Source organism: Molossus molossus, unplaced genomic scaffold, assembly GCF_014108415.1.
Source record: "Molossus molossus isolate mMolMol1 unplaced genomic scaffold, mMolMol1.p scaffold_m16_p_12, whole genome shotgun sequence".
NCBI classification, from domain to species: domain Eukaryota; kingdom Metazoa; phylum Chordata; class Mammalia; order Chiroptera; family Molossidae; genus Molossus; species Molossus molossus.
The window spans coordinates 84,493,996-84,521,854 of NW_023425347.1; the positions used below are offsets into that span (position 1 = coordinate 84,493,996).

General features: G+C 37.6%; 1 protein-coding gene across 18 annotated transcripts in view; it reads right to left on the reverse strand.

Annotated features, from left to right (window-relative positions):
* Positions 1-27,859, reverse strand: part of EPB41 (erythrocyte membrane protein band 4.1) — a 185,429-nt gene that overhangs the window by 106,083 nt on the left and 51,487 nt on the right. For 15 of the 18 annotated variants that reach the window (XM_036257102.1, XM_036257100.1, XM_036257099.1 and 12 more), the window contains exon 1: positions 1,991-2,465. In XM_036257102.1, coding sequence (XP_036112995.1) covers positions 1,991-2,458 — 468 coding nt within the window. In that variant the 5' untranslated portion in view covers positions 2,459-2,465. Of the gene's footprint in view, positions 1-1,990; positions 2,474-7,496; positions 7,502-27,859 lie in introns of those variants that run through there. The other 3 variants (XM_036257098.1, XM_036257112.1, XM_036257113.1) reach the window with 3 other exon arrangements.

Here is a 27,859-nt window from a genome sequence, read left to right on the forward strand (position 1 = left end):
GTCCTGCGGGTGGCAGCCACTCGATGTGTCCCTTTCACGTTGATGTTTCTCTCTCTCTGTCTTCCTCCCACTCTATCTGAACAAAATATCGAAAAATGTCCTCAGGTGAGGATAAAAAAAAAAAAGGACCACTCAAATGAAATTCTTCTACAAAGAATTTAAACAAACCTTTATTCACAAGGTTCTGATCCACAAGGTTGTGACTGTAAATACTAGTTTCAAAAATGCCCCAAATAGTGTGCTCCTTTAAACAATATCCCCTTGAACTTTTATTTACTTTGTTTCTTTTTCTTTATATGTAGGTAAATACCTGCACACAATTTATCCCAATTCTAAATTAAAGACATTTCAATGATGAGATTTTAATTAAATGTAGAATTAATTTTGTCTATCATCTGTTTCAATTTCAGTACAAATACTATGATCTTAAGACAAAATAAACTAAACCTGACTCAAATGTTAACTAGAATGAGATACAGATTTTTCCCTATATAAAGCAGAGGACCAAAAATGTAGTTAAAATCCTCTTGAAAGTACCAGGCTTCCTGAAAGATGGTATAATTTAACTCTTGGTATTCTTAAAATAAAACTAATGATATTAAGATTTATAGGGTTAAAAAAAAAAAGATACGTAGGGTTTCTTTGCCTTTACTGTTTATGTTTACTGAGTAACAATAACTAACATTGATTGATTACTGTATGATAGGCAATAACTTAAGTAAGGCTTTACATGTTTACCTCTTTTAATCTTCATAATTGCCAAATGAGGTAGATATTATTAATACTCATACAGAGGAGGAAACAGATAAAGCAAAAGTGTAACTTCTCTAAGATTTGAACCCTCTAGTCTAATTCCATAACCTGCATTCTTAATTGTTACACTATATAGTAAATCTTGTTTTCAATCTTGTTTCACTAATAGCAAGTATGTAGTTACAACTTTATCCTAAATTTTACTCTTAGCACCTTTAATATATAATATTTATAGAAATACATTTATTACTTTTCAAAAATTCTAATAAAATTGTATAGCCCAAAACTGAGACCTATAATAGAAATATATAGGACTTAGACTACTATGCAGATAATGCTCACATTATTCAGAAATATAAAGACTGAAATTTTTCCCATGTTTTTTGGACAGATGAACAAATTCACAGCTCATGTTTAGTTTAACTATACTGGGACACAATTAAGACCTCAAATTACTATATATTATAATGGTGATATAAAGAGCTAGACTTCCTCATCTATATCTTACACTCTGTGGTAATATGATCTAGTTGGAGAATATGACAAGAATAAGGTAGACATGGCTCAAATCCATCACTTAATACCTCTGGAAGGCTTGAATCTATCACAAGGCTTTTATGAGATTTCCATAAAAGAATCATATCTGCTAATAACCACCCCATTCCTAATAATTCTAACAAAATGAACCCTAAACCACCTGAATTCTTTTTTTCCCTTTTATTAAACATCACAAACTTGTTCCACTATTATAGTAAAATGATATATAGGCTGAATAAATTCATCTGATAAATTATTTTCTTTTTGTTTTAATTTATACTGTATAAGTATCTTTAAAAATCAAGTTTCTATTGACTACATTAATTTCTTTTTATTTTATTTTATTTTATTTTTCAATTATAATTTACACTCAGTATTATTTTGGATTAGTTTCAGGAGTATAGCATAGTGGTTAGACAATCATATACTTTATAAAGTGGTCCCCTGATATTTCAAGTACCCATCTGGCACCATACATAGTTATTATAATATTATTGACTATATTCTCTATGCTGTACTGTACATCCCTCTGACTACAATAATTTCTTTAGAGCAGAAACTCCAAAGCTTCATATTACTTATTACTATCAATGCCAAGTCAACTGGCTAGTAACAAATAAAACCAAATGTTCTTAAATGAAAAATAAAGTGTCTAACCTACCTTCATTAACCCACCTCCCACACATTCACATATCCTTACCTGTGTTTCTGCACTGCTTAATGAGTGAAGATCCAAGGATGGGTCTGTTTTGAGTTCAGGTTCAGGAGCTGCAATTGGAGCCTTTAAAATGATCTCTTCATCAAGACTGGTTGCAAATTCTATATCTTCCTGACCTACTTCACCTTTCTCTTTAGCTGATTCCACTCCTTTGCCTTCTTCCTCAGTGACCTGAGATTTAGGCCTTTTGAGAAATGAGGAGAACAGTCTTGACAGGCCCCTGTTTTCTGATGTCCGCTCCTTGTTCTTGGTCAAGTCCTCATGCGTAGGAGTGTCTCCATTAGATGTTTTCAGCTTCTGCTCACAATGATTATCTCCCTCAGCTGCTGCTTGAGAAGCCTCTTCCAGTTGAGTTTCTTGTTGGCCTGAGCTTGTAGCTCCCTCACCCTCCTCCTTCTGTTGATCCTGTGAATTTTCGGCCTCAGCCACTAAACTCTTCTCTGTTGTCATGACGTTGCTATTAAAAAGAAGTTGGAAAAGGAAGTCTTATAAGCAAAACACATTACTGTAAGTGAAACTCTAAATCAGGTCAAGTGTGCTAAAACTAATATATTTAGGTATTTAATCACCAACAGACAATACTCTAGTCCATTAAATATGAGGCTTTCCATTAAAGCACAAAAATACTTACCTACACATCCTGAATAAATTATTAATGCCTTGACTTGCTAAAGATATGCCCATAGAGAAATTAGTTTTAAATAGTACCTCCTGAGGTCACCTTAGTAAAATGCATATTTTAAATTCAATGCTCAGAACTGTACATAGCCTTAAAAAGTACTGTACCCTGCCTTAAAAAGTATCTTATTTGTATAATGTCCTCTGAGGGTATCAATCTGAAGGTGCAAGGCAGTTAAACTATTACAATGTAGAGAAGTAATAGAGAAAGATGAAACCAAACAGAGAAATAAATTTAGAATGCAAACAGTTCAATTGTAGGAAAGGAGGAAGAGGTAGGCTGTAGACCTCACATATTTCAAACTTGTTGGTTTCTAGCCTCTTGATCTAAAAATCCCAGTATTAGTAATCAAGCCTCACAATAATAGCCAGAAAGCATTGTCACACCTTGTTTACTAAAGAATAACAAACACACAAGGGAACTTTTGAGATACTAGGCAATGAAGTTGACTATTGATGATCTTCCATTTTGATTCACTGCTACAGCTGAAAGTACTCCACTCAAAAAGCAGCATTTACATTATCTTTACACCTGCTCCATACTATTTATATGAAGTAATTTTATTTGGAGCTTAACAATCCAAATTTATTAACTATATTTAGCTCATTCCCTCCTCAGGCCCTTGGCATTTGCAGTTCTCCCTACTTATGATGTTCTTCTCCAAAGGGGGTCCTCTTCTCATTATTACCATCTCTGCTCAGACATCACTTCCTTAGAAAGGCCTCCCACACACATCCTGTCTAAAGTAGTGGCCCTGCCTGGCTAGTGTGGCTCAGTGGATTGAGCGTCATTCCATTGACTGCGAGGTCCTGGTTCCATTCCCAGTCAGGGCACATGCCAGGGTTACAGGCTTGATCCCCAGTAGGGGAAGTACAGGAGGCAGTCGATCTATGTATCTCTCTAACATTGATGTTTCTATCTCTCTCTCTAAAAAAATCTATAAATCTTTTAAAATATAAAAATAAAGTAGTGGCCCTTATTCTTCCAGATGGCCTCACACCATTACTGCACTTAATATTATTTACCATTATCCTGTTACCTTATTTGTTTACTGGTTTAGTGTCCTCTCCCTTTCTAAATGTAAGTTCCCCCAGCTAAAATGTAAGTTCCATGAAGACAGAATAATACCTGGCACAATATAGGTCTTCATAAAAGTTTGTTTAATTAATTAATTTCAAATGAATATACTTGACAAATATAAAATGCAAAGGCATTATCTAAATTTATTTAACATGCATAATACTCATTCAACAAATCCTTATCAAACACCTAGGTCCTATGCTAGGTGCTGGGGATACAACACTAAACAAAACAAATAATTTCTTCGTCATTATGGAATTTATATTCTTTTTTTCTTTTTTTTAAAATCCTCACCCAAGGACATTTTTGTATTTACCTTCAGATACAGCGGAAGGGAGAGGGGGAGGAAGAGAGAGAGAGAAAAACATTGACGTGAGAGAGACACATTGACTGGTTGCACCCACAGGACCTCAACCAGGGCCGGGGACAAACCGCAACTGAGGTACATGCCCTTAGTGGGAACTGAACCCGGATCTCTCTGGTCTGTGGGCCAACATTCTAACTGCTGAGCCAAACTGGCCAGGGCTGGAATTTATATTCTTAATTCACTTTAACCAGTATGAAAAAAATTCAAGAGAAATCTTATTTACAATGTGAGCAAAATCTAAATGTGGATAAATGGAACAAAGCAGTAAAAAGGGAAGGAAGCTAATGGTAGTGAGCAGTGTTTCTATATCAGGTCCCATGTCAGGGACATTATCTACATTATGCCAATTAAGCCTTTCAACAACCCTGAAAGGGAAGAGGAAACACCTAATCTTAGAGTTGAATACATCTTAAACTCAGATGCCAGGCTGAGTGTGTGGCTCAGTGGATGAGCATTGACCCATGCACCAAGAGGTCGCCAGTTTGATTCCCAGTCAGGGCACATGCCTAAATTGTGAGCCAAATCCAGTGGGGGGCATGCGGGAGGCAGCTGATCGATGTTTTCTCTCATCAATGTTTCCACCTCTCTCTCTAAAATCAATAAAGAAGAAAACAAAATCTTAAACTCAGAAAGTAACTTGCCCAAAGCCACACTGCTAGTAGGCGACAAATCAACCACTTTTAGTATTATTGAACTAAATAAAGTTATATTATAAGGAAAAGCCTTTATGTTGATTCTTACAGCTAATCTACTCAAATTATTTTATGTCTTAAAAATATTTTAAGTAACATAATAAAAATATTTACAGAAGCACATTTTCTAGTCTCATTTACTAAAGTCATCAAACTTACTCTACGCTAATAAAATATGCAATCCAGTCTTTATAAACACTACTTAAAACATTTACCAACCAACATACATTCTTTTTAAAATATGTTTTTATTAATTTTTTTGATAGAGAGGAAGGGAGGGATAGAAACATCAATGTGAGGGGATCGAGCCCGTATCAAGTCAGCAACCCAGGCATGTGAATCGAACTGGGACCTCTTCGTCCATAGGATGACGCTCAATCTACTAAGCCACACCGGTCAGGCTTTTTTTTTTAATGGGCTACATTCTTTTTTCTTTTTTTTTTACAGATGTTTCTCCTTTTTCCCCCACTGACACCCTCCTTCCCATCCCCAGCTTTGTTGTTTATGTCCATTGGTCAATTCATCCTTTTATTAGGTGTAGACAATTGATTTTTCCAAAATTATTTTCTTTAATCTCTAAGTAATCAAACATGACTCAGAAAGAAAATCTAGCTATCAACTCATCAGTTATTCTAAAAGAGTAATGATTTGATTTGAGAACACCAATTTCTTCATACTTCCTTTACAAAAACAAAAAAGAGGACAGGTTGGGGATTTAGCACTACTTCCATGAATTTCAGTTATGACTTTACCATTTCCCTTTCTGAAAAGGCATAGAGCCCTGGCCGGTTTGGCACAGAGGTTAGAGCCAGAGAGACCCGGGTTCGGTTCCTGCTAAGGGCGCGTACCTCGGTTACAGTTTGTCCTCGGTCCTGGTTGGTCCTGTGGGTGGCAGCCACTCGATGTGTCCCTTTCACATTGATGTTTCTCTCTCTCTCTCCCCCACGCTATCTGAACAAAAAATGGAAAAATGTCCTCGGGTGAGGATAAAAATAATAATAATAATAATAAAAAAATAAAAGGCATAGAAACCACTTCTATATTACAATTTGCCTATACAACAGAGTTAACAACTAGGTCTCTCATAATGATCTATTTTAAAAAGTACATATTATGTGTGAAAACTTTAACAGATAAAAAAATCACTGAAACCTCATTTCTAACAGTCTTTTAACTTGAATCTTTCAGTAAATAAACAGTAAGACTATGTATTCTTGTATTTTACAATTTTTTCTTATAGTTTTAAAAATAGAAAAGATCTAAGGATAGTCCTATAATTGCTTTCCCATAAAAAGCTACCACTTGGTAAACAACTATTAGCCAGATTTGTTCAATAAGAGCCATTTATCTCTCTCTCTCTTTTTTTTAATCCTCACCTGAGGACATTTTTGCATTTATCTTCAGATAGAGAGGGAGGAAGAGAGAGAGAGAAACATCGATGTGAGAGAGACACATCGACTAGCTGCCACCCACGCAACCCCAACCGGGGCGGGGACAAACTGCAACCAAAGTACGTGCCCTTAGTGGAAACCGAACCCGGGTTTCTCAGGTCTGTGGGCCGACACTCTAACCACTGAGCAAAAAACAGCCAGGGCTGAGAGCCATTTCTCTTGTACCTTATATCTAATTAACTGAGTCAGTATAACTACTCAACTGTTAAACAAAAACACACATAGCAACAATCTATATATGCTATATGTATGCTTGGTAAACTTGAATGTGTATTGAATCATTTAGCAATCTTGTTAAAATACAGATTCTGGAATACAGGTCTGGATGTTGCCAATGCTGCTGGCTCAATGACCATATTTTGAGTAGCAAGGTAGAAAAAACCACTATTACTTTGGAAACATACTCAAAATGACTAAGAAACAAAGATGGTAAAAAGCAACTTTTAGAAAGTGAAATATGAATAATGAGAAATACTGGACCCAGTAAATGCTCAACAGATGCTTGCTGAATTAATGAACAAAGCAAAGAATGCAACATATTATTAAATGTGTATGCTAAACCATTAACATCTTTTTTAGAAACTGTTTGGTGCTTAATAAAAAATTAATTGAAATTTTAAGAACAGAGCTGTGGCAATTCCAAATTGTTCGTGTAGCCATGGCACTTGCCCAGTCAGTATTCTTGTTATCTTCATTGACATAATCTCTTGCCACATTTAGGAAGGAATGACTTAGACATATGAATAAAGAATTAGAGAATAACATCTATCAGTGCAAAACCAATACAGTTTGCCACATAATTGGACATATGTAAAAAACAAGCTGAACACAAGAACAGATGACAACACAATATAAAGAACAGGCATTCTTTTGCAACTACTGAAACCAACTTCGGGTAATACAATAAATGCAAGAAAACAATCAGGTAATCAGACAATGCCGTATTTAGTAGAGATGCTACAATTCAGTTTATGCAAGGAAAAATAGATAAAAATAAATTATTAAGGATGGTTTTTATGCATATTCTTTTCAGCTATGCACATGGGTAGCAATGCCATTAGTAGGAGCTACAAAAACAAAGGTAGGGGTAGGGAGAGAAAATATAAAATGAAACCAATAAACCAGGCAAGCATTTTTAGTTAACTCTGAGGTTGATCAAAATTAAACAAAAAAGCTCTGGCTAGTGTGGCTCTGTTGGTTGGAGCATTGATCCATACACCAAAGGGTCACATGTTCAATTCCAGTTGGGGCACACACCCAGGTTTTAGGTTCTATCCCCAGTCAGGGCATGTATGGGAGGTAACAGACTGATGTTTTTCTCTCTCTCTCTCTCTCTCTCTCTCTCTCTCTGTCTCTCTCTCTCTCTCTCCCCCCCTTCCTCTCTCTCTAAAATAATATATAAATTAAACAAATGAAAAATAGCAAAAAGAAAATTCTATGGACCATTTACTAAAAGCTCAGACAAATTCATCTTGACAAATCTGTTACATATACAGCCAAGTTCTTCATATAATAAATGATAGAATAGGTAACAAAAGGAAAAGATACAAAGAAGTCAAGCAGAAAAAACTGGATAAATGCTCTACACATAGGCCCTTCCTCTGTAAATAATACTATTTTTCATTCTGAATACAAAGACCAAAAGGAGGTATCTGTTTATGTAATGTCAGAAAGAGGTCTTTTGATTAAAAAAAAAAATCAGCACAGCACTGAAGACAAAGTAATGAGTTCCCATTCCATTTCAATCTTAATCCTGCAAACCCTAGGAATTATATACCCCATCCGGTATCAAAGACACACTTGTTTTAACAGTGTGCATCTGCTGAATTCAGGCAAACCAGATCTTTAAAAACCTGATATTGAGCAGACTGCAAGTGCTGGGCGCTATAAATGTTTACTGGGTGCTAATCGTGCATAAGGTTTTGGCTCAGCTCTTTGAGAGGGACTAAAAAAGAATAATACATAATTCTTAAGGAGATAAGAAATACACAGAGTGGGGCAAAAGCAGGATTACAGTTGTGAGTATGCAAAACAGAATTTATTCTTGTATTATTATTATTTATTTATTATTGTATTATTTACCATATGAACAACTATAAACCTACTTTTGCCCCAACCTGTATATAAATAACTAAAACACAAGGTAGTACCTGATGCTTAATCAGACAAGGCCTCATGAGTGGAACCAATTAAGCAATTAAAGAAGTATAGCCCTGGCTGGTTTGGCTCGGCGGTTCGAGTATTGGCCTGAGGTCCAGAGAGACCCAGGTTCGGTTCCCACTAAGGGCATGTACCTCGGTTGCAGTTTGTCCCCGGCCCTGGTTGGTCGTGCGGGTGGCAGCCACTCGATGTGTCCCTTTCACGTCGATGTTTCTCTCTCTCTCTCTCTCTCTCTCTGTCTCTCTCTCTCTCTCTCTCTCTCTTCCTCTCTCTCCCTCCCACTCTGTCTGAACAAAAAGATGGAAAAATGTCCTTGGGTGAGGATTTAAAAAAAAAAAAGAAGTATAAAGAACTTTTAACTAGAGCAGCATTTTTCAACTGGTGTGCTGTAAGAAATTTTAAAACATGCAATATCTGACTACTGAGCCAGGGGCACTGACCTGTTTTCCCTTAGATTGTCAAATTAAAAAATGACAATAGCCAACACAACAATAGCCATTTGGAGTGAATGAGTCAAAATTATACCTTTTTTTTTTTTGGTCAGATTGGCAAAAAAATATATTTTTTAGTGCACCGCAGAATTTTAATAATTAGTTTATTTGTACCATGACATGAAAAAGGTTGAAAATTGCTGAACTAGAGTGATCGCAAAAGGCCATATGGAAAAGATGGTTTTAAAGTTATGCTCTGAAGGATGAGTACAAGATATCTATAGAAACTTGAAGTGCAAAGGGCAAATGGAATTCAGATAAGGGAACTGGAATTAGTATGAACGGTATGGGGATTATCAGAGGGAAAGGAGGGGTGAGGGGAGGTAGAAGAAGGTATAATATGGGGCAGGAGGGATAATAAAATTAATTCTAACAGAAATAATAATAGTAGCTACCATTTATTGAGCACCTACTAAATACCACATATTATTCTACATACTTCACCATGTTATCTTACAACCATTCTATAAGGCAGTTGTCTTCATTTTCCAGGTAAATAGGTCTGGGAGGTTAAACTTTTTCCCTCGTATTATACAACTAAGCCATGCTTTAATGAAACTATTAATATACTACAGGATAGTGACTCTATTGTAAATTCCCAGGATAGTATGTGTCTTTCTAAAACTTGGCACTTCAGATGATTTTACTCACTCCATTGTTCTCTGTTAAAGAAGCCCCTATCTGGTCCTGGCTGATTTGGCTCAGGAGTTAGAGAGTTGGCCTGTGGACCAATGAGTCGTGGGTTTGATTCCCGTCAAGGGCATGTACCTCAGTTGCGGTTCATTCCAGGCCCTGAGTGGAGTCATGCAGGAGCACCCAATCAATGTGTCCCTCTTATGTCGATGTTTCTTTCTCTCTTCCTCTCTTCCTCTCTCTCCCTCCCACTCTATCTGAACAAAAATGGGAAAATATCCTCGGGTGAGGATTAAGAAAAAAAAAGCCCCTATCTGTTAAGAATTTATTAACAGACCACCTCTGCTCCCACAAGTTTCAGGTCCCCCACTCATTTACATAGAGTGTATGTGAAGATGGAATGGGGAGACAGGGAAGGCAGGCAAAGGAGACATGTTAAAAAAGGACTTTAATAACATGCTAAACAGTTGGGACTTTATCCTGAAGGCAGTGGAGAACCACTCAAGGTTTCTAAACAGTGAAGTGAGTAAACAAAGTGAAGGCAGGAGAGGCTACAGAAAGAAAGAAACTCAATAACTGGGTAAATTCAGGTTATCAGTGAATAAACTCACAATGGGAATCTCTAGGGAAACTGAAACAAATACTGGGCAAAGCAACTTGAAAAGCCTTTGCAACCAAAGCTTAAGAACTACTGTCGCCCTTAGTTTCTCTGGCTTATTCTCATTAGCGTGCTTCTCATTAACCCAGGTAGTTTCATGTCTGAGCCTCTCACTTTTATAATACACCTTCCTTGACCCACTCTAATAAATGGCTTAATAAAAGAGGTATAACAATAGAACCAAAATAGAAAAAGGGAGAGAGATGGATATCTCACAAGCATCTCAGTACACATGTCCAAAATTAAACTCTTGATTCTCTCTCTTTTTCCTATCCCAGTAATTTGTTCAATCATACTATCCAGCGGTTCAGACAGGATACCTGAGCGTTTTCTTTGTCTCAGTCTTCTCCATTTTCTTTCCCAATCAAATCTGTCAGTTCTAGAGTCTACCTCCAAAATATCTTTAGAATCAGTCCGTTTTTCCCCTTCTCTACTCCTACCATGTTTGTGCAAGCTTCCTTCACTTCTCACCTGAACTACAGGTCCTTGAATGATCTCAACAACCTCACCATGTTCTATTTTCCTCCTATACTCTATACTCAAATCACTCTAGCCAAGTGCTTTCCTGCCTGAAGACATTGGTGCATGCCATTTCCTTAGACTGAAATGCACCTCATCCCCTGCAACAAGTCTGGTTTCTTCTTTACTTCAAGTTTCAGCTAGAATAAGTCCTCCTCAAATAATCTTCCTTGACTACCCTAACATCTACATAACTCTCCGCCTAAGTCACTTCCCCAGTCCTCTATTCCAGAACCTATTTATTTCCTTCACAGAACTATTCTCAGTGTATAAGAACATACTTGTTGTTTACCTGTGTAATGATCTGTCTTCCCCACTGCACTACTATCATCTACACTGGAATATCCAGGACATAAAGACTATTTTCCCTTCCACAGTACACCTAGTATCTAGTACTGAACTTGTGCTACTTAGCATAGAATCTAGTACGAGCACAGAACCTAGTACGCAGCACAGAACACTGTAGGTACTCAATGACTGTTTGTTCAGTACATGAATTCATATTAAGAAAAGTGAATAATTAAGGCTTAACCATGTCAATTATACATGTACAAGATGTAGATTATCATAACAAAAGGATGTTAAGGTCTTGACTGAACATGTTCCAGAGATAAAATTCTAAACTAGCTAACAATCTTTAGCTGCATTTCTATATTTATATTAACCAAAGCACTCATTTGATTATTTAACATATATTTTTTGAGAATATTGTGATGTTCTATGCAATATGGTTAGTGGGGCTACAACAGCGAGAAAGACAAGCACAGTCCCTGACTTCCTGGGCTTCACTCTCCATGCAGAAGATCATAGAAAGTAACAATTCCTCAGTTCTCATTATTTATATTACACCTTAAAACTTACATTCAGTTCTGCGCAATTTATTTAAAAGAAACCAGAATCTGTGTGAAGAAGAGACAGAAGTGATGAAATTTGAAAGCATGTCATAAGGTAAATAATTGAAAGATATTGGAATGCTTAGCCTAGAAAAAGAGAATCCAAAGCAGGAACTCGATCGTTGTCCTCACAAATTTCAAGAGTTGCCAAATTCTATGACTTCTAAGGGCAGAACTCAGATTAGTCTGTGGATATTACAGAGACACAATTTCCATCCTAATAAAATAAAAGAAATTCCAAATAATTAGAAATATCCAATAATTAAGTGGGCTGATTAGGAATAGTGAACTTATTATCGACGGAAATATTCACTCAGAAGCTGAATGATCATCTGTTATGGATGCCAGAGAAAGGGAGGGTTCTCCCATTAAGTGGGTACTTACATTAACTCACCTCTAAGGTTCCATCCAATCTAAGATTTTACAGGAAGAAAAGTAAGGACTAAAACAAAAGGGACATTAAGCTAATGATGCAACTGTTGTTTTTTAAAGACTTTATTTCAAAGTCAGAATTACCATTAAGTTAGAAGAGGAATGAAAGAAAGAAAAAGGATAAAAGGCCCTTTTATTTCTCTAATCAGACAATAGAATCCAGTGGCATTCTTTCAAACAGAAAGAAAAAAATGTTCAAATATTGAAGTTTCAAAAAGTATGCTAAAAAATAGTTTGTTCCCCTCAAAACCACATTAAAGTGTCTTTCCTTTATAATTCAAGTACACAATTAGCACTTCTTAAAAAATAGAATAACCACTTACATGGTTTTCAGATAAAAATGATAACTTAGCCTGGCCAGTTTGGTTCAGCGATTAGAGCGTCAAGCCTGTGGTCCAGAGAGACCGGGTTCGGTTCCCACTAAGGGCGTGTATCTCGGTTGCAGTTTGTCCCCGGCCCTGGTTGGGTCGTGCGGGTGGCAGCCACTCGATGTGTCCCTTTCACGTTGATGTTTCTCTCTCTCTCTTCCTCTCTCCCCTTCCCACTCTATCTGAACAAAAAATGGGAAAGTGTCCTTGGGCGAGGATAAAAAAAAACAGATAACTTAAAAGCGTCTTTGTGATTCTCCCTCCATCCTCCTAAAATTATTTGGACCTTAAACTATTCCTTATGTAGACTTTTGTTTTTTGTGTGTGTGTTTTTTTTTGTTTTGTTTTTTTTATCCTCACCCGAGGACATTTTTCCATTTTTTGTACAGATAGAGTGGGAGGGAGAGAGAGGAAGAAACAGAGAGAGAGAAACATCGATGTGAAAGGGACACATCGAGTGGCTGCCACCGCATGACCAACCAGGGCCGGGGACAAACTGCAACCGAAGTACGTGCCCTTGGCGGGAACTGAACCCGGGTCTCTCCGGACCGCAGGCTGATGCTCTAACCGCTGAGCCAAACCGGCCAGGGCGCTTATGTAGACTTTTTTGTTTTGTTTTGTTTTTTTAATCCTCACCTGAGGACATTTTTCCATTTATTTACAGATAGAGTGGAGGGAGAGAGAGGAAGAGAGAGAGAGAGAGAGAGAGAGAGAGAAACATCGACGTGAAAGGGACACATCGAGTGGCTGCCACCCGCACGACCAACCAGGGTCGGGGACAAACTGCAACCGAAGTACGCGCCCTTAGCGGGAACCGAACCCGGGTCTCTCCCGCAGGTCGACGCTCTAACCGCTGAGCCAAACCGGCCAGGGCTTATGTAGACTTTTAAAGAATACTTGCGATACTGAGTGAATCAGGAATGTCACTTAGCATGAACATGCTGTTTTCAACAACTTGCTTTTTCATTTAAGTCATTTATATGGTGACTAACACAATTGAATCAACTCATTCAAAGATATTTTTAAATAAACAAACTCTTACTCATCTCCTTCTAAGAAGACCAAAAAAAAAAGATCTCCATAAAATTCAAGTGTATACTGAGACAATGTCTAGACATAATCTAAAAGTACACCACCCAGGCCCTCCCAGAAGACTACACTACCCCTATAATTACTAGGCATCACTGAGAGAGATGTGAGACAAAAAATAATAATTTTCCACAGAACTGAGTTTTATTTCTTTTAAGTGTCAAAATGTGTTAGTTTAGTCATTCTGAATGGAAACCATTACAAAATAGATTATATGCTTCCTTGTTTCATTTAAAAAACCTATAGAACATAATTAGACTTTTGTTGATTTAGTCATCATTATGAACCTCAATTACTATGCAGTACTAATGTCCTCAAGGGCTCCTAAAGTCTGTAGGGACTGAAAGCTTTGCCATGAGAATACTGGAGTACTGTATTCTTAAATTTTTTGTATCTGCCTTTAATAGTTTTCCTGTTTGTCCACTTGCAAAATTAACTCACATTTCTTGCTGATGTCAAGGTGGCCTGCCAATAAGTAACTTCCAACATCTCCTCTTCTAATCTGCTATTTGCTAATCTACCATTGACTAGTAAGCCAATAGCAAGTGTATTAAAATTGTGTCTAAAATAAGAGTTAAGTGCTAAGAAAGAGTAAGACTAATGCCTCACACCGCTAGAATGACTTCAACACATGGATTTTTTTTTTATCCTTATCCGAGAACTTTTTTTTTTTTTGCATTTATTTTCAGATAGAGTGAGAGGGAGAGAGGGAGGAAGAGAGAGAGAAACATCGATGTGAGAGAGACACATCGACTGGTTGCCACCCACATGACCCCAGCCAGGGTGAGGACAAACCGCAACTGAGGTACGTACCCTTGGAGGGAACTGAACCCAGGACTCTCTGGTCCACAGGCCGACGCTGTAACTGCTGAGCCAAACCAGCCAGGACTACACACAGATTTTATTAAATCTATTTTAACCCTTTAAATACTATATCAGCCTACTTCGTGGTTCCCATTATATTGTGACTAGTTGAGGTTATTATATAAATGACTTTCAAATAAACCACACCAATATAGTGACCATTCTTTTTCTTTACAAGTAGAGAGCAAACGTCTTTAATGCTGTTATTATATAAGGTGTTATAATCATTTAAGTATTCATATAAACTTGTCTGGAAACCAAAAACAAAATAATAGCTTAGCCTAAAAATGTAACAAAAAGGGAGAACTACTTAGGAGCATAAAAAATTTCAAGGCAAATACAAACAAAACCTGAAATTTTCTAGCTAAAAAGGGGTTTAGCTAAGACAATGAAACTTTTCTTACTGACTTATCTTTATTTTATCTTAGAGCTAATTAAGTCTAACAATAATTAATAATATCTAAACTGAAGAAATTCCTGAAGATTTATTGTACTGGTCACTTCTGGTCAAGATGGCAGCATAAACTTGGCACTTGCCTCCTCCCACAACTACATCAAAATTACAACTACAGAACAGCCATCATTCATAACCGCCTGAAATTGAGCTGAATGGAAGTCCTACATCTACAAAATTAAAGAAGAAGCCACATCAAGACTGGTAGGAGGGGCGGAGGCGTGGATGGGCTGGCAGATAAAAATTAGGAGGGATACCTCGGCTGGGAAGGTCCTCCCTGAGGAGCAAAGGGTTCCTTGTCCACACCAGGCCCTCCAGCTCAGGGTTCTAGTGCCAGGAAGAGAAGTCCCCATAACTTCTGGCTGTGAAAACCAGTGTGAATTGAGGCTGAGGCTGCTGGAGTCCCAGGCAGTTCCTCGTATTTATTTTTAATTCTCACCCGAGGATATTTTTCCACTTATCTTCAGATAGAGTGGGAGGGAGGGAGAGAGAGAGAAACACCAATATGACAGAGACACATCAATAGGCTGCCTTCTGCACGACCCTTACCAGAGCCGGGGACCCAACCGCAACCGAGGTACTTGACCAGAATAGAACCCGTGACTATTTGGTCCACTCTAACGGCATGGGGGAGGCAGCTTGAAAGGCACCAGAGACAAACAGGAAAGAACTGAGTTGTTTGGCACTGGGGCAAGAGCTGGAGAGGCAGTTTTCTCCTGGACAGATGTGCTGATGGAGGCTATTGTTCCATGGGGCAGGCAGACAGGCACCATATCTGGGACTCCAGCAGCCTGGCTCACACTGTTTGCTCCACCCTAGTGATTCCCTGAGGCCCTGTACCACCTAACTTTCAGGCCTACCCAAGCTGTTTCCAGTGGCTTTACCACAGGATTGGCCTGTCTTGGATCCTGCTTTAGATTTTCCTAAATTCTTTCAAACAAGCAGCATCTGACCTTAGCCAGCCCCATAACTCTCACTAAGTGGCCCCAGGCCTGGCACTAGAAGCAGCCAGCCTTGGTTCACAACTTGGCTTTGCCTGGGCACCTCTAAGTCCAGCACAAGAAGCAGCCACCTGCAGATCACTTTGTAGCTTATACCTAGTGGCCCCAGGTAGAATACAGGCAGTGGCTGAGCTTGCCCCAGAGCCAGCACACCCAGTGGTCAGCTTTAGACCACATCAAAGCACTACCACCCAACCACCTCCACAAGCGACACACTCAATGAGCAGACTCAGGGGGTACCAGAGCCCTACAGAAGTAAGTCTTGCTCTATGTGGTGGGCCTCTGAACAGCTTATCCTCCAAGGCAGTCAGAGGTCAGTGGTCACTGGCCACAGCCAGTCCTTGCAGCTGATCAGCCTGAGTAAATTACTCCCACTGATGTACCAACAGCAATCAAGACTCAATTACAACAGAAGGACGTATAATCCACATGAGGGGTGCACCTTGAGGGCCCAGCTGGAGTGATCAGGGAGGCTGTGCCACTGGAGCCTACAGGACACCTACTACAATAGGCCACCCTAGAAAGCCTATGAAATATAGCATCTCTACCTAATACATAGAAACAAACACAGGGAGGCAGCCAATATGAGGAGACAAAGAAATATGTCCCAAATGAAAGAATAGAATAAAACTCCAGGAAAAGAACTAAACAAAATGGAGATAAGCAATCTAACAGATGCAGAGTTCAAAACACTGCTTATAAGGATGCTCAATGAACTTAGTGAGGGCCTCAAGAGCATATAAAGGACCAGTCACAAATGAAGGATGCACAGTCAGAACTGAAGGAGGCACTAACTGAAATAAAGAATGATTTACAAGGAATTAGTAGTAAAGTAGGTAAAACCAAGAAGCAAACCATCAATTTGGAACATAAGGAAGCAAAAAACACCCAATCAAAACAGCAAAAAGAAAAAAGAATCCAAAAAATATGAAGATAGTATAAGGAGCCCCTGGGATAACTTCAAGCATACAAACATTCGCATCATGGGGGTACCAGAAAGAGAAGAGAGACAGCAAGAAATTGAAAACCTATTTGAAAAAATAATGACAGAAAACTTCCCTAACTTAGTGAAGGCAACATACATACAAGTCCAGGAAGCACAAAGAATCCCAAACAAGATGAACCCCAAGAGGCCCACACCGACACATCATAATCAAAATGCAAAATGTTAAAGACAAAGAGAGAATCTTAAAAGCAGCAAGAGAAAAGCACTTGGTTACCTACAAGGGTCCTATAAGACTGTCAGCTGATTTCTCAAAAGAAACTTTGCGCCCAGCCAGTGTGGCTCAGTGGTTGAGCATCAACCCATGTGACCAAGAGCACCAAGAGGTCGGTCAGGGCACATGCCCAGGTTGTGGGCCAGATCCCCAGTGGGGGACATGCAGGAGGTGGTCAATCGATGTTTCTACCTCTCCCTACTTCTCCCTTTCTCTCTCTCTAAAATCAATAAAAGAAAAAAAAAATGTTTAATAAAAATTTTTTTTAAAAAAAGAAACTTTGCAGGCCAGAAGGGATTAGCAAGAAATATTCAGAGTGATGAAAAGCAAGAACCTACAACCAAGATTACTCTACCCTGCAAAGCTAACATTTAGAATTGATGAACATATAAGGAGTTTCCCAGACAAGAAAAAGTGAAAGGAGTTCATCACCACCAAACCAGTATCATATGAAACACCGAAAGGTCTTCTTGAAGAAAAGGAAGATAAAAAAAATGAACAATAAAATGGCAATAAATACATATCTATCACAATTGAATCTACAAACAAAATGAATAAGCAGAACAGAAACAGACTCATAGAGACTGAGAACTTTTTGATGGTTGCCAGATGGGAGGGAGGTTGGGGGGATGGGTGAAAAGAATGAAGGGATTAAGAAGTACAAATTGGCCCTGGCCGGTTTGGCTCAGCGGTTAGAGCGTCCAGAGAAACCTGGGTTCGGTTCCCGCTAAGGGCGCATACCTCGGTTGCAGTTTGTCCTTGGCCCTGGTTGGTCGTGTGGGTGGCAGCCACTCGATGTGTCCCTTTCATGTCGATGTTTCTCTCTCTCTCTCTCTCTCTTTCTCTCTTCCTCTCTCTCCCTCCCACTCTATCTGAACAAAAAATGGAAAAATGTCCTCAGGTGAGGATAAAAAAAAAAAAAGAAGTACAAATTGGTTGTTAGACTGAGGAACCTTAAAGGAGGGGGGGAGAGATAAACCAAAAAATTTATATACATATATGCATAACCAATGACACAGGCAATAGTGTGGGGAAGGTAGGAGGGGGACAGGAGTGGGGAGGAGGGGGTCAATATCGGGAAAAGGGGGGATATCTGTAATACATTCAACAATAAAGATAAGTTTAAAAAAAAGATTAATGTACTGGTAAATTTTAATTTAATTAGAAAACTACAATAAATTAACTGAATAACAAATATTATCTGACTAGAGTACAAGTATGAATCAGAAACTTGCTTTGGATCATGGCTTGTTTTAACAGACATCTGAAGCTGGAACAGATGCTGTGATTGTCTCCCACCATTGTTAAATGCGAAAAATATACTACAGACTACCAGAAGGTGTAATGTTTTCTCACACAGGTTTTTTTCCAGTCCTCACCCAAAGACATGCTTATTGATGAGAGACAGAGAGAGAGGTTCGAGAAACATCAGTTAGTTGTTTGCCATACATGCCCTGACCAGAAATTGAACCTGAAACCCAGGTTTTAGAGAGAGAGGGAAAGATAGAAACATCAAAGCTTTAAAAACAAAACAAAACAGCACTACTTTTGTTGTTGTTAATCAATACCCAAGGATATTTTTCCATTCATTTTTTTTTTTATTCTCACCTGAGGACATTTTTGCATTTATCTTCCAATAGAGCAAGAGGATGAGAGGGAGAAAAAGAGAGAGAGAAACATCGATGTGAGAGAGAGACATCGAGTGATTGCCACCCACATGACCCCCACTGGGGCCAGGAACAAACTGCCTTTAGCAGAACCAAATCCGGGACTCTCCAGTCAGCAGGCTGACGCTCTAACCACTAAGCAAAATCAACCAGGGCTCCATTGATTTTTAGATAGAGTGGGAGGGAGGGAAGAAGAGAGAAAAAGAGAAACATGGATGATGTGACACATCGATTGGCTCCCTCCTGCATGACCCCAATCAGGACGAGGGATTAAACCTGCAACTCAAATATCACTTTCCCGGCCACCCTATCTAAAATTTGAGCCCCCACTGTACTTTTTTTCCTTTTGCCTTAATTTTTTTGCAGCACTTACTACTCTTTAATGATGTACTATATAGTTTTTCCTTATTTATTTTATTTAATCCACTAGAATGTAAACTTAATTGAAGCAAAGGATACTGCCTGTTTTGTTCATTGCTTCATATCTGGTACTTAGAATGCTGCACCAAGGAATATCAGTTGAACAAATAGATGTGCAAATGAATAAAAGAAATTGATCTTGGTATACTTAAACCCCCAAAACTATTTTCCTCATAATAAAAGATATACACAAGTCATTTAGTGAAGGGTAAAGAAATTCAGAGTCCAGACATACTCAAGAATACTAAAGGCTTATTTATATATCGAAGGTATTCAGACACTTCAGATGTGGATATGGTAACTCCTTTTAAAATAAATTGATTATGGGCAATAAACAATATCAGGAACTTTGTATAACTCTTCTAAGCTTTATTAAAATTTATAAATACTCACTATTTTAAAAAAAAGATTCATAAGGAGAATGGTTTTGTAATTTAATTATAAAACAATTAGCTAAATTATTGTGTTGCCTAGCCACAAAAGGAAATTACTCAAGGAAAATGCTCAAGTTTACTCCAAATATTTTCTTTTACAGTCCAGATAGTCTCTGACAAAGGTAACACTCAAAGGAAATCAAAATGATGAGAATCAATGCAAATGACAATGACCTTAAATTCCCTAAGGGTACATAGTTCTGGGTCAGCTCCCAGGAGTCTGGTCCAGAGAGAAGCAGGCCTAGCCATTCCTACCTAACCTCTAGGTCATTTTTCAATTATATGTGCTCTGAAAAAATAAGATTGTGTTTCAATACTGCCAAGAGAACCATGCACCAAACTAGATGCCAAAAAATACTGTTAACTCATTCTATATCTGCATCTGATTCATTCATCTTCTTTCTCTTTGATATAGTCTCCAGACTAACACCTATACTTTTTTTTTTCTTTATTGATTTTTAGAGAGAGGAAGTGAGAGGGAGAGAGAGATAAAAACATCAATGAGAGAGAACATCGATTGGCTGCCTCCTCCATGTCCCCCACTGGGGAATCAAACCAGCGACCTCTCAATGCATGGGTTGACGCTCAACCACTAAGCCACACCAGCCGGGTGACTAACACCTATTCTTTAAGTAATAATACCCTATAAGAATTCCCGTCTATCAAAAAATAATTTTCAAAAAATTCTTAAAAAGTAATTATAAAATGCTTCCCTGAATTATTTAGGTTATATGAAAAATTTTAAATAATATAATAAAAGTCTCTTTGAAAGCCAATAAGAATTACAATGTAAATCAGCATTTTTTCCATAATTAAACAACAAAACATTTTTCTTCTTCCTCCTTTGAGCAAAGTAAAAATTAAAGTTATATCATAATTACAAACAATATAAAAAATCCATTCAGCCCTGGCCAGTTTGGCTCAGTGGTTAGAGCGTCGGCCTGCGGTCTGGAGAGACCAGGGTTCGGTTCCCTCTAAGGGCACGTACTTCGGTTGCAGTTTGTCCCCGGCCCTGGTTGGTCGTGCGGGTGGCAGCCACTCGATGTGTCCCTTCACAGCGATGTTTCTCTCTCTCTCCCTCTTCCTCTCTCTCCCTCCCACTCTATCTGTACAAAAAATGGAAAAATGTCCTCGGGTGAGGATAAAAAATAAAAATAAATAAATTAAAAAATCCATTCACTAATTTAAACAAACCCATTCACTAATTTTAAAATATGTGAATCCTGTATGTCTGGTGATAGAATGATTACCACAGGAACAATATCAGAATATCCACATGCAAAAGAATGAATCTGGACCCCTACCTTATGCCATATACAAAAATTAATTCAAAATTATCAAGTCCTACTAAAACTATAAAACTCTTAGAAGAAAACATATATGTAAATATTCATGACTTTGTAGGCAAGGGTTTCTTAGATATAACAGTTAAAGCACAAGTAACCAAGGAAAAAATAGATGTTAGACTTCCTCAAACATTTTTCTTTGCCCTGGCCAGTTTGGCTCAGTGGTTGGAGCGTTGGCCTGCGGATCAGAGAGTCCTGGGTTCAGTTGCCGCTAGGGGCACGCACCAAAAAAAAAAAAAATTTTCTTTTATGCTTTCCAAGGACACCATCAAACAAGTGAAAAAACAACCCACAAAATGGAAAAAAAAATTTGCAAGTGACATATCTGATAAGGATCTAGTCTCTAGAATATATATAAAAAACTCTTACAACACAACAATGAAAAGACAAATAACACAATTTTAAATTGGACAAAGGATCTGAATAGACATTTCTCCAAAGAAGATGCACAAGTAGCCAATAAGCATATGAAAAGATGCTAAACATCATTAGTTGTTAATGAAATGCAAATCAAAATCACAATGAGATACCCCTTTATAACCACTAGGATGGCTATAACTAAAATAATTAAATAAACAAACAAACAAAAAATAAATGTTGATGAGGATGTGGAGAAACTGGTACTCTCATACATTGCTGGTGAGATAGAAAATGGTACAACCACCACTGTGAAAAACAGTGTGGCAATTACTTAAAATTAAAAATAGAGTTAAAAAAAAAAAGTTAAAAATAGAGTTACCATGACTTAGCAAGAGAGAGGAAGTGAGAGGGAGAGACAGAAACATCTATGAGAGAGAACATCAATGGCTGCCTCCTGCATGCCCCCCACTGGGGATTTGGCCCACAACCTGGGCATGTGCCCTGACCGGGAATTGAACCAGTGACCTCTTGGTGCATTGGTCAACACTCAACCACTGAGCCACACCGGCCGGACTGTTTAGTCATTCTTAAGCACTGCTTTCTTCATGTCTTGCCTATAGAATTCTTACTGCTATTTCAAGGCCAAGCTGAAGTTGCAGCTCTTCCAAGAAGCCTTTCCTTAACTCTAGCCCTTTATCACATCTCTCTAGCCCTCTATCACATCTCTCTCTCATCGAAATTTAGAGAGCCTGTTTATACCACATTACCCAGCATTTCGTTAAATGCTATTTTCTCCATTATTTCATGTGTATTACTAAACTGCAAACTCCTTGAAGGCAGGGTTTATATTCTAAATGTCTGTATTTCCCACAGTACCTAATCAGAGTTGCATAGTAGGTTCTTAGTAAATAATATTTTAGATGATTCCTATCGTGAGTCATTTTTATAGTAATTTAAATATTAAACCCTTACATATAATTCTCTAATCATGTAATTCCTAAGTTTATTTGTGGTTATATGTTGCATAAAGGCAGTATTAGTAATACTAATTGCAACCCAACACAAAGATTCATCTGTCAAGCAACTTTCCAAGAAATGAATAATTCAATCTGTGACAGCTCTCTAAATTTCAAGAAAAAGTTCTTGTTCTTAGAGATCTGTAGTATAGATCTGCTGAATGAATGGCAGTTACTTACTTTCAATTCTTTATAACAAATTTTTCCATACAGCTGTGTTTACTCACACCATGTCTCATTTATACTAGAGGTGTAAAAACAGAAAAGCCCAGATCTCTCCTCCCTCCTCTATATTTTCCCTTGCCTTTGTTATTTGCCTTTCTGCAGCTTGCTAGCCAAAGCCATAATTAGCACCCCACAGGGACCTGTATTTTTCTAATAAAGAACAGCCTACAGCATAATGACATGTATATACACACAGCCATGTGTGTTCCTAACAAATTAGGAATATTTTACATATGCAAGCCTTCAATAGCTAAATGAAAGCACTTTACGTGGCAGCTGCAACTGACAACACTGACTACAGATTGATTCATCCTCTCTCTTACCGCACACACAATCTAATTGCAAGAAGGGAAATGACCTAGTTGAGACTGAGTAAAATTATGAATACAGGTCCTAAAGCAGACCTTAGTAAGTAAATCACATTTGTCAAGGAAATTTTTTTTCACAAATTACTACAAAAGTTGTGTTTGTTACATGACAGTTTACTGTGATTTTGCTGTCAAATGATAGTTTTCAGCCAGATTAATTAGTGCTTCTTATGATGGTTAGACAGACTGCATATATATGACGGCTCTGGATTCTGTTCTACATTCCCTTCACTGTCCAGTTCTCTTAGATTCCCACCCAGCATCACCTTTCACTCAATACTCTCCACAGCTTGCCATTAACCTTGTCAAACTCCAACCCATACCCTTTCAGTAAATGGAAGACAGTCAAGTAAAAGAATACATTATCACACTGAAAAAAAAACCAATGACTCATTTGTTAAACATTTAATTTATAAGTAAAATTCAAGTAAAAATAAAATACTTGTCCCTTCCCCACTATGGAAATATGAATGAAAATCCCTTCACTCATGCATAAATATCCACTGTACTTAACCTATGTGCTTGCATTAGTAAGTGTTATTACTAGTAACTATAATGACCAACTTCATTGCAAGGGCTACAGAGACTCTGGAGTTTATAATAAAGGGTCCCAAAAGCCATGTGCACCAATATTGCCCATAGACTAAATAATGGTTCCCATATATACTACTATTTTTCTTTCTTTTAATCCTCACCTGAGGACATTTTTCCATTTTTTGTTCAGATAGAGTGGGAAGGAGAGAGAGAGAGAGAAACATCAATGTGAAAGGGACTTATCGAGTGGCTGCCACCCGCAAGACCAACCAGGGCCGGGGACAAACTGCAACTGAGGTACGTGCCCTTAGCGGGAACCGAACCCTGGGTCTCTCTGGACCACAGGTCGACATTCTAACCACTGAGCCAAACCGGCCAGGGCTATACTATTTTTCAAAAGTACATAGATGCTGTTATGATTAGTAAAATAAAACTACATTTAAAAGATTTAATGACATAATAATTTTGTCATGTATTTTGTTAATAATTACTAAAATTATAGCTACTATCACATAAAGATCCAATAAAATATTTTTCCTGAAAAGGAGTCTACATAACTGATGGTTATTAATTGAGACTGAAAATTAAAGATGAATTAAGGATGACAATCACAACCTTAAGGGTGAAAATCACTTCATGAGCCTCGGCTCCTTGAACTGGAACTGTATATAACTCTTCTTTTTGTTACCAGTAACACATAAGAGTTACTGAATAAATGTGCTTTTAAACTAAACTGAACATGGCTTAAACATGGGGAGTGTGAATTTCTCTTCTGCATGTTTTTCAAGTTGGTAAAATATTTTAAAACCCTAAAATTTTTAAACCTGTGAAGTATAAAGTAAAAATATACTCTACGAGTTAGAGCCTCTCTTTAGAAAACATTATTCAAGAACTAAAAAATTTTTATTGCGCTAACTGGCATATCTAATCCGTAAGATTCTATATGACTGGCTCACACACAAAATTGTTAATGAAAACTTTAGGATCTAAGGCTAAACAGAGGGATTCCCTGCTTTGAGGTCCCTCAAACCAAACTTTTTCAATCTCCCTTTGGGATATATTAATCATCTTGAAATAACAGTTATGCTTTGCAGCAAGCAAGAGTATCAATATGGATTTGTCAAGGATAGGTGCCAACAGCTTTGGTTTTTACTTTTGCCTTTTTTTCACTTTGCCTTCTACTGTGACGATAAATAGCACAGTGTAAAACAATGAATCCTCCCTGATCATTTGCCTCATTTCTAACAATATCAAAAGCCTATAATATTTTAAAATGGAAAAGGAATGAGCACTGCTTGGTAAATAACAGAAAATATAGAAGGATAAACTAAACAATTACAATAGTTCTCAATCTCAGGTGCACATCAGAATCATTGTGAAATATGTTAAAAATATACCCAACCCTGGCCAGGTGGCTCAGTTGGATATAGCACTGTCTCATATACCAAAAGGTTGTAGGTTTGATTCCTGGTCAGGGCACATACCTAGGTTGCAGGTTCCATGCTCAGTCAGGGTACATACAGGAGGCAACCGATCCATCTTCCTCTCTCACATGGATGTTTCTCTTTCTTACTCTCTCTCTCTCTCCCCCACTTCCTCTCTCTCTGAAACCAATAAAATATATCCTCAGGTGAGGATTTAAAAATATATATATACACACACACACACACATATATATATATATCTCCAGACCCCAGCAAAGCATCTTCAAGAGTATTGTTTTGTTTTTATTAAAGCTCCAATGGTAATTTTAATGCAGACCCTTGGTTAAACTTGAATCTAAAGGTTCTCAAAGTGTGATCCCTTTATCCGTAACATCAACATTACCTGGAGACTTGTTGAATCAGAAACTCTAGGAATAATGCCCAGCAATCTGTTTTCACAAGACCTCCAAGTTATTTTGATGCATGCTAAAGTTTGAGAACCTCTGCTTTAGATCATGCTGTCCACCCCCTCTTCATTAACTCTATAGAATGAAAATGAGATTTAATTAATACCAATATATTTAAAGCATTTTTTTGATTGAAAAAAAAAAATGGCCCTAGCCAGTGTGGTTCAGTGGTCAGAGTGTCAACCAGCATACCAAAGGGTCACGGGCTCGATTCCTGGTCAAAGACACATATCTGGGTTGCAGGTTCGATCACTGGCCCAGGCTGGGAATAAAACATTGGAAATTTGAATACCAAATGACTATCTGGTATTAAATAATTGCTGCTAATTTTTAGGTATAATAATAGTATTATATTTAAAGCATATTTATTTCTAAAGAAATACCAAATTATTACAGATAAACTAATGTCTTAGATCTGCTTCAAAATAACACACGAGAAAGAAAAGTGGGTGGATGATAGAGATGAAACAAGAATGTCCATGAGCTGATAATTGTTGAAGCTGGGTGACGAGTACTTGGGGTGCATTAAGGTATACTGTCTATTATCCTATTATATATCCAAAGTTATCCAAAATTTTAAAGTTGTAAACCAAATGAAGTTAAAAGAGATTGGCAAAGCAGTTACAGTAACATTTGTTCCATGTATTGCCTGAATCAGGAAAATATTCAAAATAAGTTTATTTAGGACTTTTAGAGCTTACAACACAAATCTAAATACTGTACTTTGCAATTTAAGGAAAGAGATGGCTATAGTACATTCTTGTGAGCTGCTCAGTTTTCGTAAGTATTTTTAATTCTCTAAGAAAAAAACTATATGACCAATATTTTACCATCCCAGTGTTTGGCTGGTACAGATAATTATGTTGATGACCTCAGCTGCCCAAGGCATTATTAAATGGTTATAGTGTATATACATATGCTTTCTTCCCTTGAGCCACTCTATCAACTTCTTCCTAAATGGAGTGATAGAGAAACCACAGCTGAGGTCCTGCATAAAATCTGTCACAATGTTTCCATTAAAGGGCAAGTTAAATCTTTATACTCATCCTAATTTACACAAGAAATTTATAAATATAAAAAAAAAAAATGGCAAAAGAAGAGAAAAACTTCAAGACAGCAGCCCTTGTCTGGAAATACTTATCCTCCAAAATGTATATAATATACATAATTGATAACCTAACATCATCATATGGATATAGTATATTTTAAAATATACTATTTAAGAAATATACTAAAGATAACAGTGGTTATCTTCCTGTAGAGGGATGTCTTTCTTTCTCCTTTTTAGTATTTTCCAGATTTACTGCAATGAGCATGTATCACTTTGATAGCTCAGAAGAAAAAGTGTCCCTCTACTTCAGGGACAGAAGAAAATTTATTTTAGCACATTATACAGTAAATTATAAGTCCCATTACACAATTCAATTTGGACCAACTTAATACAGGCTATAATTTTGTTTTTCTTCTACCCTTATCCTTGCTTGTATTCCCAATATAAACTAGACATCTTTTTCTCAGGAGTCCTCATCAGTGAAGAGATAAGGTCACCTCTGTTTGTTTCTCCATGGGTTTACTTCAAAGGTAGATAAAACTAATCTTCTAATAACTTCTTAGTTTGAAATCTCCGAATTTCAATAAATATCCATAAACTAGTGTCCTTTTTCTAGGCAACTTCTATCTGTCTAGGCCAAATCCCCTTAGAAGTTATCCTCTCATTCAATTTTTTTCTGATTTGTTTCTACCCTATTATTGTACTCTTTTCAGACTCCTGCTTCATTTCCTCTACCATACATCAAATCACTTCATTTAAAAATTTTTTTTCTTCTTTATTGATTTTAGAGAGAGAGGAAGGGAGAAGGAGAGAGAGATAGAAACATCGATGAGAGACAACATCGATTGGCCGCCTCCTGCATGCCCCCAACTCGGGATTGGACCCACAACCTGGGCATGTGCCCTGACCAGGAATTGAACCAGTGACCTCTTGGTACATGGGTTGATGCTCAACCACTGAGCCACATCGGCCGGGCTCAAATCACTTCATTTTTTAGTATATTTTTTGCTCAGCCCCCACCCTATTTCTAAGCACCAATATATTGGGATAATGTAAAAATAAAATTTCATGTGATCCAACCTTATGTTCAACCTGATATCAGGTTCAACATGATTATTAATTACACATAGAGGTATAGTAAACACATTTCCTTAATAATTAAAAACCAACAACTATAATACCATCCTTAGTAAACTGAAGAGGTACAATTTCCTTCACTTGGCCTTGATATAAATGTGCAGAAACTGCTCAGTGCCTATCCAAGATGTCTCTCTCTTTTTCTTATTAACAAAATCTCCATATAATTAAGGGCAGAATGTGCCCAACTAAAAGGTTACATTTCCCAGCTATCCTTACAGATAAAGAGTCTGACAGTGAGATATAAATGGAAGTCATTGCCTTTTAGCCTTCTACCCTTCCCCCTATTACCTTCTTGCCTAGTACACAGACGTGCTCACTGGGATGTAAGCAGCCATCTTATGACCTTCAGAA